The 15,552-nt window shown below is 41.0% G+C and overlaps 1 protein-coding gene across 6 annotated transcripts in view; it reads right to left on the bottom strand.

The window, feature by feature from the left end:
* Positions 1-15,552, bottom strand: part of LOC103177698 (nuclear factor 1 B-type) — a 182,769-nt gene that overhangs the window by 156,402 nt on the left and 10,815 nt on the right. For all 6 annotated transcript variants that reach the window (XM_042332364.1, XM_042332358.1, XM_007891993.2 and 3 more), the window contains exon 2: positions 13,564-14,095. In XM_042332364.1, the coding sequence (XP_042188298.1) occupies positions 13,564-13,981 (418 nt within the window). In that variant the 5' untranslated portion in view covers positions 13,982-14,095. The remainder of the gene's footprint in view (positions 1-13,563; positions 14,096-15,552) is intronic.

The raw sequence follows: 15,552 nt of genomic DNA, 5'->3' as shown, positions 1-15,552 counted from the left end.
TACAGCACTGCTGTTTGTTGTACTACAAATGTTTTATATAGTATTGTGCTCTGGGATTAAATGAGCCATGGTACCATGAGGGATGCCAGGCTCCAGATGTCGGAAGAACATTATTGAAAGTGAGATACGGCCCTGATATCCCTGCGTACATTTGATTCTCCTCTGCTGTAGTGCACTGCCACAACCATTCCCATCCCTATGGGTGGCACAAGCAGTTACTTATAAAATTTCTCAGGCCATGCTGTGTTGGATACAATTCATGTCCACATTCTTAGGTTCCTTGCTAAGATCATATATTGAATATGTTTAATATGTAGGATACTCATAAATGGTCCAACTGCTTGATGTTTTGCTTGAATTTTTGACAGTTCCTGTTGATTTAGACAATGCCATTGGTATAGACCTCATCAATCAATGCCTAAAGATTCCTGCAAGATAAGTAGCCAAGGTAGCAGTCTATATCTACCATCTCCCTGGAACCATCCTGGGAGCTTCTCTTTATGCCTAAAAGTTGAGTCAATAGGTGAATCATTCATCACAAAGGAGTTGTGTGTTGACCCAGGCCATTGTGGCTTGACAAGTTATTATTCATATACCAACTGTATATTGCTGGACTGGAAACCTTTACCTTGACGTCTGTCATTGGTTACTGCTGTAGCCCTTAATGTAACGTGGGCAAAGAGTGTTGTGAGCCAATGAGAACATCCCTCAATATCACCAGCTTCCACTGTGACTGCTCTTCCTGTGGATTCTCTCCCATAGATCTTACCTTGTGTGTGGAGTCCTCTGCACCTGCTCTCTGATCGACCTTTCATCCCTCTCCACCTGGGATAGCTGAGAGGCAGCCATAATGGCTGAAGGGTGGGATTTCCTAATGCAGACTTCTCAACCCAATCTATCAAAGCTACAGTCTTGAGAAAAGACTCACTGACTACTCAGACATAATGAGTGAGCTTCAGAAATGGCAGAGAGCTGCTGCTTTAATTATCTTTTAGAATCGAGTAAGCGCACTACTTGCTCTTATGAATTGCGGTTTTGGGAACTGCTCTTTGCTGCCTGTAGAACGGAGCAAAAATGTGAGACTACTCTTTTATATTCATCAATATAATGGGACGTCCTCCTGACGTGAAAAGCGCTATATCAAATGCAAGGATTATTATTATTATTATTATCAAATGTCAATTGAAATGTCAACTGTAGCTCTGATTTTCTCCCAGTCACTAACCATCTGTAAACATTAGTCAGATCGGGGTGGGGGTGGGGGGAGCCTTCCACTGAACCATTTCTGTTTTGGAAAATAATTTCAATAGAAACTTACTGGGGAAGGAGAGAAAGAAAATCCTTTGAATCTACCTAAATGCTCAAATGTTCAAAGCCTTAGCAAAGCCTTAGCATCACCGAAACTCCAAACAGGAGAAGCAGTTCTCAATTACAGTGTGCACGGAACAGGAAGGCTGCACTTGAGCCAAGATACGAGTGGCAGAGTATCAAAACTGTTTTCCCATTATTTTACTTAGATTCTTTGCTTCATTTATTAATTGGCATAAAAATTCTATTATTCGATGAGATCAATCAATAGTTCCCCTTTCTTAGTGGAACCATGATTTATGTCAGTACAAAAACAGCACACATCTGAGTTATCACTTAAATGTCTGACAGCTGCACGCAAGGCTCTGGATTCAATGTAAAGGATGTGCTGAGGTTCCAGGAATTGCTGGCTCCCAAGGAACACACTGAATACCTCAATGGAGACGCTATAATTGAGTTACAGACGTTCTTTCAGAGCCTCACTGGGGAAATGGGCTCCAATTCGAGGAAAGACTGAGACGGCAGTGAATAAGCATTCACTAAGCATACAAAAATGAGCCGAGGAATGAAAAGGAGAAGCCAAGAACAATTTTTTCTCTTGCATTCTAAAGAAGAAAATAAATGCCCCCAACATGGACCACTGTGGATGCTGGGTTAATCCAATTTGTCTCAGGTGTGCCATCCAGGAGATGATGTTAAATGGTGGCCAGACATGTCCCTGTAGGACAGACAAAATAGTGGTCAGTGTTCATCACCTAAGGCTAGTCTTGCAACCCACCTGGCAAACAAATAACCCCAAGAAATGGGATCAAGAATGTGGCTGCCCACCATCCTCCAAGCTGAATGCTCCTGATCACAAACCATGAGGTGCCTTGCAGCTAAACTCCAACTAAGCACTCAAATAAAAAAGCAGTTCTTCCCAAAGAGAAGGAATGGAGTATGTATCACATCGACTCCAAAAACCATGAGATCAGGGGCCCGGTTCCTTCTGTGCCTGTCAGGCTTTATTTGAACTGGTGTCTATTTCAGAAAGTGCAACAATCTCTCAGCTCAAACCTCATTTGTTTGGCACAAATCTTCACGTTGTTCATGTGAGGGTGGGTGGGTAGAGAAAGGGGCTTACACTGAAGAGAAAAAGCTCCATTTTGTTAGTGCGCCACAACAAAAACCACAGTTCCAAAACTACATCGAAGTCAACGTGCTCCAAATTCACCATACAGCTCAAGAAAATGGCAGGAATTTGTAAATGCCGTCTGCTATCAGGTTAATCCTTTGTATGTGTGTGACACACACATACAAAACACGCGCACGCATACACACACAGAAATACACACATACTCGAGCCACGCACACACATACACACACACAAAACACTCACACACACACATTAGACTCACACATGAGATACACAAATTGTTGAATTCGTTTTAACTTTGAAGCCTATTTTCTTAACATAATTTGCAGAAAAACACAGGTTTAAAAATTAAAGACTATATTTAAAATTTTGACAATTTCTGGACACTTTAAAATGTTATGTTGATCTAGCGGCAAGTCAAATTTCTGCACAATTGTGCTAATTTCTAATCCTAGCAACATATCTTGCCCCATATCTTTGGTGAGAATATGGATAACTTTCCTCCTCCCAACCCCTTCCAAAAATAACACAAGGTGTCAGTGTTGTTATAATAATAATAATCCTTGCATTTGATGTAGCACTTTTCATGTCTTCTAGATGTCTCAAAGCACTTCACACAATTTACTGTAAAGTGAATTGATTGTATATTTTGTGGGCAAAACCCGGCAGCCAATTGCCCACAGCAGTGTCGCACAAACAGTCGTGGATTGAGTGAGCAAATTATTATTGTTTTTTTTCTTGAGGGATTATTATTAGGCGTGTGGAGTAAGGAAACATGCCCAAGGTTTCTCCCTGCCGGGAATCGAACCCTGGTCTCTCTCTTGCAAGGCGAGTGCTCTAACCACTGAGCTACAGGACTCCTTTCACATCATCCTAATGTTGAGGGTTGGGATGAGGCTGCATCACAACATTGGGGTGACGCAACTCAGCACAACATAGCCAAAGGTTACCTTGGAGTTTAGATGCTGTTCCACAGCTGATGCAATCCTCAGACTCCACCAGGCGTATGACTTATTTTATTTGCAAAACAAAACCAAACAATGTTAAACTCCACCAGGTGGCAAATGGTTGCAGATGAAAAACTGTTGATTAACACACGGTCACTTCACCCACAAATGTAAGATTCCAACACCCTCCCAGGCCCCTTCCCTGTCACATGCCACCTAAATTGACTGATAAAATCACCGGCTCATTTACTCAGAACCTCCCCCCACCACCATCACCAATGCTGTCACTCTTCCCCTCCCCCGGGACACACACTCAGGTAGGGCAGAAAGGGGGTCCCAGTGGGGGTCAGACAACATGAGGAGGGGTCAGACTGCATGGGGTGGGCAGGCCCTTTGCCACCCCTCACCCACGCCAAAGCCCCCTCCCCTCTAACGCTAACAGCGTCTTCCCCAATGCTCATGCCCTCTCCCCCTCCCACGCTAACACCCTTTCCCAATGATATCATCTCTTCCTCACACTCACACCTTACTCACACCTTCGCTTTCCCAATAAATCACAGGTAACACGGATGGATAAATGACAGTCAACATAGGTTCAGAAAGACTATCTATTGCTCAACCTTGCCCCATGTTTCATAGGATCAAAGAATCATACAGCACAGAAGGAGGCCATCGGCCCATCGTGTCTGTGCCGGCTCTTTGAAAAGAGTCATCTAAATCAATCCCACTCCCACGCTCTCTCCTCATAGTTCTGCAAACTTGTCCTCCCCAAATAATTATCTATTTCTCTCTTAACAGTTGTTATCGAATCGGCTTCCATCATCCTTTCATGCAACGCATTCCAGATCCAAACAACTCGCTGCGTGAAAAAATTTCTCCTCCCCTCCCCTCTGTTTCTTGTAACAACTGTTTTTAAATTGGTGCCCTCAGGTTACCGACCCACCTGCCAGTGGAAATAGTTTATCTTTGTTCACCCTATCGAATCATTCATAATTTTGAAAACTTCTATTAAGTCTGCTCTTAACTTTCTCTGCCACAAGAAGAATAATCCTAGCTTCTCTAGCCTCTCCTGATAACTGAAGTCCCTCATTCCTGGTACCATCCTGGTAAATCTCCTTTGCACCCTCTCCAACACCTTGACATACTTCCTAAAATGTGGTGCCCAGAACTGAACACTGTACTTTAGCTTTAAACTAACAACCATAAGACTTACCTTTTCGACCGTCCTCTGGTCAGCTCCCCCTGCCCCCTTTCCCTCACTTGGTGTCCAACCCCAACATCAAGATGCTATCCTGTGTGAAGGGCCCTATATAAATGCAGCTTGTTATTGTTTTTGTTGTTTGTCATGTATGATGTTCTGGTTGTGATATAATGGGTGAGGGCTGCCAATCACCTAGAGGGGTGCAAAGGAGAGTAATAAGGATGACCCCAGTGATAGAGGGATGAGCTATGAGCAACAGTTAGACAACCTGGGCTCTTAAGAGAAGACATCTCAGAGTGGATCTTATGGAGGTGTATACAATTTTAAATGGGGTTGGACTGTAAACGCTTTATGCAAACATTACTTTAGAATGCACCAAGACAGTAGAAGAGAGCACAGGTTTAGAGTTGGAAATGAATGCAGTAGTCAGTTGTGATATTGTCCAGATTGAAATACCCTTGTGTTTTTTTCAAAAAAAGAAAGTCTTAAGTGTTGTGAGTCCTAAATTTAAATTTGCTCTTTACCAGTGCAGCAAATATGCCCTGCATTGTTTTGTTCAGCTACATTCCCTGAATGGGGAAGATTTACTTCATAGTATTCTCAACACATGGGTCTTGGATGCACGTTATCTGGAATAACCCTGAGGAAGGCTCTTGGTGACATTCAAGACTCTGGGGAAGCTTGCTAATTTGTCCGCAAGTCAGTCAACATCCAAAAGAAAGCAAACGCTTCAGCCAAATCATATAAAACAGCAGCACAAATGCTCCCAAGGGAAGTTTGCACTCCACTGGGTTGGAACGCTAGAGCAGTGACCCCTGTGTTAGCAATCCCCACACAGAATTGAAGGAAATGGTGACACAACTAACAATGGAAAGGTCAAGCGGTTAGCAGCCGTTCTGTGACCCAGACAGCAGAGGTCAAGGGCTTCAGGTAGCACCAGGCTCAAGGCTGAATGTGGACACGATCGATCTGTTTTTAACAAATCAGCTCTGGTCAATTAAACTCCACAAGACACAGTGCTTTGCATTGCAGGGTCCTGACTTTAAAGCAAGGAGCTAGAGAGCAGGCCCCATAAATCTGCTGTGAACGAGCTGTAACAAATGAAAAATGATATATCTGGGACATTGGAACATCACAACGGAAACAGTTAAAAATGGCCAATGATAATAATCATCGCATTTGATGTAGCGCCTTTCCTGTCTGGAGGACGCCTCAAAGGTCTTCATAGAATTATCATAAAGTATAATAATCGTATATTTTGTAGTCAAACACCGCTGCCGATTTGAGCACAGCGATGTAAGGAAAGGTCTCACTGAATGGGTACTGAACATTTCCAGTGGCTAGCAACTGAAAAGCTCTTCTATAACATTTAGAAGGAAGATCATCATTTTCTGTTGCAATTCCTCTAAGGGAAAGTGTTTTTTTAAATGACAGCTTTTACTTTCAATGCACAATACAGGCTGATGGTTTTCTCCTATACTGGACCATTGCTATCCCCACTGGTCCCGTGTCGCTGGAGAACAGCACGAATAACTTATGTGACAGTCATCTTAGTTTATCACCCTAACTGTGGAATACAGAGCAAGATTCAGGAAGGTAACAATGTGGAGGTATAGATATTTAAAACATTCAACCTGCCAGGGGCAAGAGCACAGCTCCTCCTTAGTTTACATTTTATACTTAAAAGAACAGCTAACAATGTTCGATTGTTTCTTTGTGGTAGAGTTGCAATTTTACCAGTGCCACCACTCATTAAGACATGCAACTCCTTGAAACATTATATCAAACATCTTCTCTTCTCTCTAGCAAGATTCCTGATGCGCAAAACAGATCAATGAGCAAAAGGTGCCACAATAAAGCTGTTTTAACTAAGTCTGGCAATAGGTCATAAAACGGGGGTAGAAATTGTACCTGGGTCTAGATTTATTCTATTTTCTTCACTGGGTAATGCTTCCAAAGTTAAATGAACTCTTCAATAGTCATAATTTTGACACCTATTTCCTGTACATTCTCTTATGACCACGGAAAATAAACTTCAAAGTTAAGACTGAATTCAACAATTTGCCAAAGTTTGCATGCTCTGAAATGCTACATAAAATCAAGTAAATCTAAACCCTGGTGAACTTATTCCCCAAAAGACCCCAAAATAATAATCCTTAAATTTGATATAGCACCTTTCACGTTGGGAAACTTTTCATTGCAAACTGCTTCACAGGATTTTATTGTAAATTGCAACAACTTTTTTGTGAATGAATGAAAATTGACAGAAATGGCACATTGTTAGATCATGTTTGTCAATTTATATAAAGAAGCTGTTTATCAAGCAAGAAGAGTGAAAAATGGAATGGTTTATAACAGATTTGATAATCAATCGCATTTTAGAATTCATCTAGAAGCCTGGCTCTTTTGCCTCTGAGTCAGAAGATTGTGGGTTCAAGCCCCACATCAGGACATTGAAATCATACAGTCTAGGATGATGCTCCAGTGCATTGCTGGGGGGGTGGGGTTGCTGCATTGTTGGAGGTGCTGTCTTTTGACTGAGATGCTAAACTGAGGACCCATCTGCCTGTTCAGTTGGATATTGAAGGTCAGATAACATGATTCGAAAAGAGAAGGGTGTTTCTGCAGGTGTCCTGGTCAACAATCCCCAAATAAAATGGGTCATTCTCTTCATGGCAGTTTGTGGTCTATCACTGTGTGCAAATTGGCTATCAGTCAGCCTACAAAAGTCATTACACTTTACAGTAAATCCTGTTAAGCCTTTTGAGATGTCCTCCTGACATGAAAGGTGCTATATTAAATATATTATTATAAACATGTCAGACAATATCCTTAGAGCTATCAGACTGAAGAAACTTTCATCCATTTGTCTGTGCTAGCCACTGTACAAGTTCTCTATAACACTTGATCCTTTATGATTTATATTTAAGGATATGAGATCTTTGAATTTTCAGGTTAAAGTTAACCTATTCCGCCCACAAAATATAGTCAATTCACTTTACAGTATATTCTGTGTAGCGCTTTGGGACATCTTGAAGACATGATAAGGCGCTATATCAAATGCAAGGGTTATTATTATTATTATTCCAAGCAAAAGGGAGTGAAAGAAATTCAGTCAAACCTGTCATTAGCAACCTGTCAGGCAACATGGACAAATTGGGCAGGCCAACATTGAAGGATTTTCACTGTATCCGCTATAATAAATTGGACAACGCACATGTTAAAAGGGCAGGATCTGCACAATGTTTATAGAACAAAAGGGATAAAACATCAACTGTCAATGCTCAATGTTAGCAGTTTCCAAAAGCAGATTCCAGGCAGGATTCTTGGTCTATAGGTGAATACTGTGCTTCACTGAATGTCTGAAGTAAATGACAAATTACAAAATAAAGTACAACACAAATGTTTCAGCTTAGGGTCATAACAAAATCCCTCTCCCCCATTACACACACATGCACACAATAGCCTCAGCCAAGACATCTACCAAAGACAGTGGCTAAAGATGCAACTTTGCTTGGGTTTGCACTCTGTGTTACAATAATCACTTTTCTCATCAAATTCATTTACACAAATACAAAGTTTCAAATACAAATCCGTATTGTGTCTTATTCTTTAATTCAACCGTCGTCCAATTTACAAATGATCCGAGTGGTTCACGTTTCAGTTTTAGACAGGAAACAAAAGCCAAGGTTTGTTTTTATAAATCAAACGAAACATTCTTTTTCTGCCCTGCCCTAAGCATTGCTCTCTGGTAAGGTACTGTACTGCCCCTCATTACATCAAAGGAAGAAGCAGTCCTGACTCAGAAAGCCAGCCGGTGTTATCAACTTGAATGTGATCCAATCTGCTGACCGGGCCTAGATAGGACTGGCAAGATAACAAGTTCCTTTTAACTAAATCAAACTCATAATGTTGTAATTTTAGATAATTTAAATCCACAAAATTGAACAAAAAAATTATATTCTTGTGACTGAAGGAAACAACGGGGGGAAAGCGAGAGAAAAAAACGCATTGAAATGCGAGACCAGTCCTTCGTTTGTACCGCACTTTTTGTAACTATTCTGACGCTGAGACCACAGACTTTTTTTTAAAAAAGGGGGAGTTTTGTTAAAGCTCTTTCTTTTTAAATATAAACATAAAATGTACTCTTAATTGTGGCAAAAACGCACAGCTTAGGAACAGCAGCGGTCAAAAAAAAAACTTTTCAGTATTCTTCACTGCATTGCAGATGCCAGCCAACGAATCACAGGCATCGTACACGGAGACAATCAGCTTTCGATGCCAAGCCCAGTTCAACTGGCAACCATTACTGGCTCCGCGCTCGTGCCTTAATCTCACTTGGCATGAGAAGAGCAAAATGGTGGTTCGCAAATCAATGGCACAAACACACAGGCACAAAAAACAAGGATTCCGTGCTCGGCAGATTGCGACGATTTTTTTTAAAACAAAAATGATACGATTTTACTGCGCTGCCGCCCAACTCACTGCGAATAAAGGATCCGAAGCACCCCTTACGCATGGATCTCCTGACTCGAGGCTTTGCAGCATTTCCCTTTAGTTTGTTTGATTTAGGTTGTCATGCCATCAGTCGGCTACTTCCCTGACATTGTCTTCCACTCCAGTACTCAGCCTGTGCCACTTACACAAGAAGCCCTTTTGCAAAGCCCTTGCACTCTTGTGATGCCAGTCATGCCCCCCTAAGAAACAAATGACCAAATTCGGGATTTTTTTAAATAAAAAAAGTAGGACCCACAGAGCAGATTGTATATGAAATGTGTATGTTGCCGAGTTAATAAACGTGTACATCGAAAGATTTTAATTGGAAAGTCGTATAATGGGGAATGTGCAAACTCTTTGTTTATATGCATGCGTGTGTATCTATGTATGTTCATGTACTGTATGTGTGTGTACATATATGTATTTTTGTGTATGTGTGTTTGTATATACAGCATGTGTGTGTATGTTTGTGTGTATATGCTTGCGTGTGAGTGAGTGATTCATTGAGAAAAATAGAGAGATAGTGAGAGAGGAAAGGGATGAAGTTTGAAAAGAACAAAGTCATGCTATTTCATGTGGTGCAAGTTTCAAGCGTAGGATTGCTTTACTCTGTACCTTCGGTAGAGTTAATAGATTCGGTGAGAGACCTGCCCTGTCTTACTTGCAGGGGTTTACAATAGGCGAGAATGTTAAGTCTGGTCAAGCCATCATTGCTGTTGGTAAATGTATACTGAGCAAAATGCCAAACTCAAAAAGAAAAATAATGACTTTCATTTCGTTAAAAGAAATGCTAAAGGCCTGTGTTAAAAAAAGATTCTTAATTTTTTTAAAACCAAATTAAAAAATCCATTAATATAGGAATATTAACTGCAAAGAAAATCTGCAGCAGCATATTATTGACCCAAGCGTTACACTATGGTTTGAGCGTGTGTTTTTGTATGCTACTTCGAAATAGGAGTGTAAGGGATAATTCTATTTTGTGGAAATTCTTCTAACACTGTTAGAGCTGCTCTGTGAATGAGCCAGGAGAAACATCTCTCTGTGAAGAGATGGATATGGTCTCTTTTTCCTCACTCCCAGGTTGCTCAAAAGACCGCAGCACAAAGCGAAGCTCCACGTAGCACATGAAGCTGTCATGAAAATGCAGTCACCAAAGTGAATGAACTGAGGCGATCTCATATGCGGTATTTCTTATCATTTTTCTTAATAAGAAATGGGTGAATCATCAAATTTCTAAAGCGAATATCTAATTTGCTGAAGAAATCTTTGATATTTATAAATGTGACAATTACAAATTTGATGCGTTAGCAGCTCAATAATTAAATATTTCTTATTCCGAAATATTGTAAGTTAGACTTTCAAAACTGCTGTGCTGGCACAAATGTCTTTTGCTGCAATTATTCCCTTCGACTCTATTTTTGGAACGTTGTACCATGCGTTTCCACACTGTGTTGAAGGAAATGCAAGAGTATAATTAATTGCAACAGACCCACAGCCCTTCCTTGTTCTCAAAGTCGCCAACTTCTTTCCACCACTACTGCAGAAATTGGCATTTGAGAGAAAATTACGTTTTGCATTGCCTCTTCTCAGCACAGTGGTCAGATTTTAATCTGTGGCTCAACATAAACTTCATATGGGGTTTGAGCCCAATTTCAACAGCTGCTTGTGGTAGTAAGAAGGAGATATTTGCGAGCTCATGCAAGATACAATAATTTTAATCAGGCATACTTGTGTCTATGCCTGTTATTTCCCATGTTGGGGGTGTATGTTATTCACCCAATTTCCCATGTCAACTGCCTCAAGGTCCTAGACTAAAAAATACAGTATTTCTGGTCCTTGAATTTCCTACATACAATCAAGTGAAAACATTTTCTGATGATTTGAGGCCTGAAAATCCTCCTGGTCTTAACCCTTCCCCTTAAAATTTAAGATTGTGCAAAAAGTTGTCGTAAAAAGTTGGCGTTTTTTTAAAAAAAATCAAGTTCTTAATACGAAGACTTGCGGAAATCCGGAAAAACTCTTTATTCAATCCATTCATTAAAAGCATTGAAGAAACACATGATGACGTTGCATTTTGCTCACACAAGCAACAACCCCCCCCCCCCCCAAGTAACTGTACTGCCACCAGTTATACAAACAATGATATGAGTATTGTGAGGATTCAGGCCTTGCAAATATATATGAATTTAGTATTTACTATTACCGAGAAACACTGGCACCACGCTGATACACCTTTATAAATCAGCACGGAGGCTTTGAGAAATACATTGGGGAGAGAAATGAACAAGAAAAGTATGTGCACAACCACCTTTCAGAAAACAGCCGAACAGCTATTGCAGAACGGAATTTCCAAAGCAAAGTGCATCGAGATAATGCATTATAGAAGACAGCAGGGCAACCTAGAACATGGAGAGAACATCCTTGTGCATGTATTCATCTTAAAAAGACAACCACACTTTTTTATTAAAAAGGAAATAATAGTTTAGTTCAACTAAGTGTCTTGAACATTGTGTAAACAGTATCTTTGTTTCAATCCTACCCGTGAGACATACCTGAGCATTTATGGAGGGGGGGCGAAATAGGGAAAGGGAGAACAATTCCTTTTATTTATTTCTAAGTTGGGTAACTATTTGCCAATTGGGCATCTTCCTTGTATTGTATCTTCTTGAACTACCTGCTCAAACTTCACAAAAGCTGGATGCTGCTCGCCTTCGGGATCTTGTCAATTCCTAATTTTCCTTTTGACAAAACCATGGAAAGAGCAACACTTTTAGATGCAAAGCCTCTGTGGTTGTGCACACTTTCTATATTCACTCAATCCAAAATTTGTTTGGATTAAATTATATGCGAGAACATATAACAGCTCATCTCAAATTTGGAGAAATTGCCAAATGTCCAATCTTCACTGTAAATTTGAACGAATCGCCCATTCTCACTCACAAAACTCATGTGAAATAGGACAACCATGTGGGAAAAACAATTTTTCACATTAGATTTGATGTTCTGACATCAAACTTCTGTTATGAAAATCGGTTTTCATCCCAATGCTAGCGATTGTTACTGTTGTCATTGCTGAAGAGTTTGCTGTTTCACTTGACCTTTTTTCTTTGTTTCCCAAACACTGTCACATGATGACACAATATTTGTCTAAGTGTGACATGAAAACATCGCTGGTCCGTGTTGTCACAGCGGTAAACAGGACTCTGAGCCTGAAATTTCACCTAGTCTTCATCTGTAAAACCATTTACCTCAGCATTTAAGAATGCACGGAATGGTGCAAAATTGGCAAAGTGCGTCTGAATTTGGAAGCAAGATTTCTTCATTTTTAAAAAATATATACCAGCTTCCAAATAAAGAGTGACGTTAAGAATTTTTCATAGGTCTGCGCAATCTCAGATTTCAAGACAAAATGGCCATGCGGGCTGAGACAAAGTGGAATTCCAGGTTTCTGTCTCCTCCAAATGTTCCCCTCCCACCAAGTAAAATAGGCCCATGTACACCATGAGGGGGATAGACCTAATTCTATTTCTATAATGGCATAGTCCTCTCATGACCTAACGCATGGAAGATGAAGAGGTCAAGCAGAAGCACATGGAAAGAATGGAGATGAAGCAATATAAATCAATGCTAGTCACAGATACACCTTTCGTGGCCAAGAAAAAAGTGGCGTTTACCAAAGCCAAGGAGGAAGTCACTTGCCTGCCTTCAAAGAGAAAATGCTGTAAGAGGAGCTAAATGACGTGGGGGTGGGGGGGGTAGGCGGGGGGGGGGGAAGGAATGGAAAATTATACTTGTAATGCTTCAAAATAATCAAACAAAATAAGCACAAACGATTTCAAACATTCTCATCAACGGTTCTCGCGGGAAAAGTGTTATTTTTATTTCCATGGCTGTGAAGAGAACCTTTGAATGCTAGGTTCACAGACACATTTAAGACTCTATCAAGAGATGAAAGCATACATACAATAGGAGGAATATTCCTTTCCTCACCCCCCCCCCCCGATTGTTCACAGGAGAGACAACCAGCGTTCATTTCAGAAACAGAGCAAAGTTAGCTCTGAATCACCAACTTTGATGCATTTGACCCTCTTCACTTACTGCAGTAGTTAGGAAGGAAATGACAATTCCCCAGTTATCTTTAAGAGAATAAATTTTTATAAAATTATAAAACGGTCAGTGCAGGCAGTCACACAAATGTAATGCACTGCGCATCATGACACGTTACTGCACTATGGAGCAACCTCAGTGTACATTTCTTCACTCAAAACAAAAATAAATGATGGTCTAATTGGTGCGAACTGTTTGACAGTGCAGGTGGGCAAATAATTTCAAATCTCTAAGTAGAATCAGAAATCTCAGATTTTTTTAAAGGTTTTAAAAGAAAATATGAACCTAGCAAAAGCGTACTTTAACTAGGTGCAGATCTCGATGCAACCCCTGACCCACATCCCACCATGTAAATACCCGCCCCTTACCTTGCTCCTGTGCGTAGTAAGCCAAGAACAGATCCAGCTCCTTGACTGATACGGTTATGTGGTGTGGCTGCACGCAGAGCAATGGGTTAGAGCACTGTGAGGATTTGACAAGCCGCTCGCCATCAGTACTTTCCAATGGGATCCCTTTAAACAGGATCACCATCACTAGATCCAGCCGCCAGACTTTATCGGCTTGTCGCAAGCAATCGATTCTTCGCATCTTGCCTTTCTGATCAGGGTTGGACAGGACGCAGCAAGGGTGCTTCTTCCCTGTGACGGTGAGCACAAAATCTTCCCGGTACTCCTGGCGGATGTCCTTGCGGAGCTTGGCTAGCAACCTGGACGCCCATTTCTGCTTGATCTCAGGCTTCTCGCTCAACAGCTCATCCTTGACTGCTCTCTCCTCGTCCTTGGACATTCGCTTCTCGTGCTTCTTGAAGTATTTGCGTTTTCGGGCTTGCAGGTTGAACCAAGTGTATGCGATGGCACGGACGTGCGGGAGAAGCGCCTCGATAAACGGATGGAATTCATCCTTTAGTGAAGAAGAAACAACAGAAAGGAAAGAAAAGAAATAAGAAACAAAGTTAGCAATAAAAACAATTTTATTCTCCTCAAAATTAGGCCATCAGTAACGTAACTGAATAAAGAGGCACATTGTAAATTTCACTTCACTGCCTGTGATTTAATTGGGGGCAGGCAAAGCACCTTCCGTATTGAAAAGAGAAAACTGAGCAGTGATATTTCTCTGGCTAAAAAATGGGAGCATCTTATTTTGATGTTTGATCAAGGCTTAGATACCATTTTAAAAATGAATACTCGGTGGAAGTCAGTCGTGTCAGCCGGTAGGACTCGGGCGAAAGCAGCAGTGAGTGTCACAATGTGTTGTTTTCCTCCTCACAGAGTGGACAAACGAAGCTAAACACAGTACTACACAGAACCTCCAGCGGGCACCTACAGACCCCGCTTGTTGAGGCTGCTCTCAGCAAGACGGCACTGAAATCAGTGGCGCATGCGCCAATGGATCCGATCCTATTTCTCCTCAAATCTTCCTACATTCCTGTACTGTAGCAGCCCCATTCCATTGTCAGTAACTACAGAAACCTTTGCATGGGCAAGCAGGGGGAGGGGAGCCATGGGGGAGGAGGTTACTGTTCTTTGAAGCACCAGACAGGAGAGAGAAAGAAAAGAACTGAAAGTCTCTGCCAGCTGTGCCAATGTTTCAGACTTCTTTCTGCTTTCAGTTTTACACCTCACACTTTATAATTAAAAAGGCTCCGCTCACGGGAAGTGCAGTTTCAGGACAGAGTAGGAGGCCCTGTAAAGCCAGTTCATTTATCAGGCCAATTGCATTCAGTAATTATTCCAAAACCCCTTTAAAGCATCACTGGTGATGGACAATGAGAAATGCCAACTTGGCACAGACTTGGCATTCTTTGTGCTCTGCTCACTCTGGCAGGGATGTCACTCCCAAGTTAGCCAGGAGATTTGTAAAGTGCTGATTTAAAATGGTACTTTATGCACTGTCTGGTTCCTTTATTTTAAAAAAGCCTTCTGGATTGATTAATTGATTAATTAATACATTTTAAATTTGACATATACAAGAATCCCTTCAAAGAATTGCAATATTTGCTTATTGATTCAGGGCTTGCCCCCACGCACCTAAAAATAAAAAACACGTAAACCTTTTCAGCACATGTATTAATGTTCTGGGCCGTAGATGTTCATTTGCACAAAACCAAAGTTTAGAACGCTTCAGTGGCTCGACCAGCGAATAAAATTTAACAAAAAAAAACACACGGGTTATACTGCAAAAAGAATTTGTGCTGTGCTTCAATTTTCATTTATCCAATGCAAGCTTTTAAAGTAGACCCCTAGGCGAGCACTATGGATATGCAAAATGAATATTAATATTGATTTTTTTTGGGTGAGCGGGATTAAATAGCGAGGCAAACTCTAAATGAAATATAACAGTCATGGAGGCACTGGATT

The sequence above is a fragment of the Callorhinchus milii genome, unplaced genomic scaffold, assembly GCF_018977255.1.
Source record: "Callorhinchus milii isolate IMCB2004 unplaced genomic scaffold, IMCB_Cmil_1.0 Scaffold1, whole genome shotgun sequence".
NCBI lineage: Eukaryota > Metazoa > Chordata > Chondrichthyes > Chimaeriformes > Callorhinchidae > Callorhinchus > Callorhinchus milii.
This window is presented reverse-complemented; position numbering and strand designations above follow the sequence as displayed.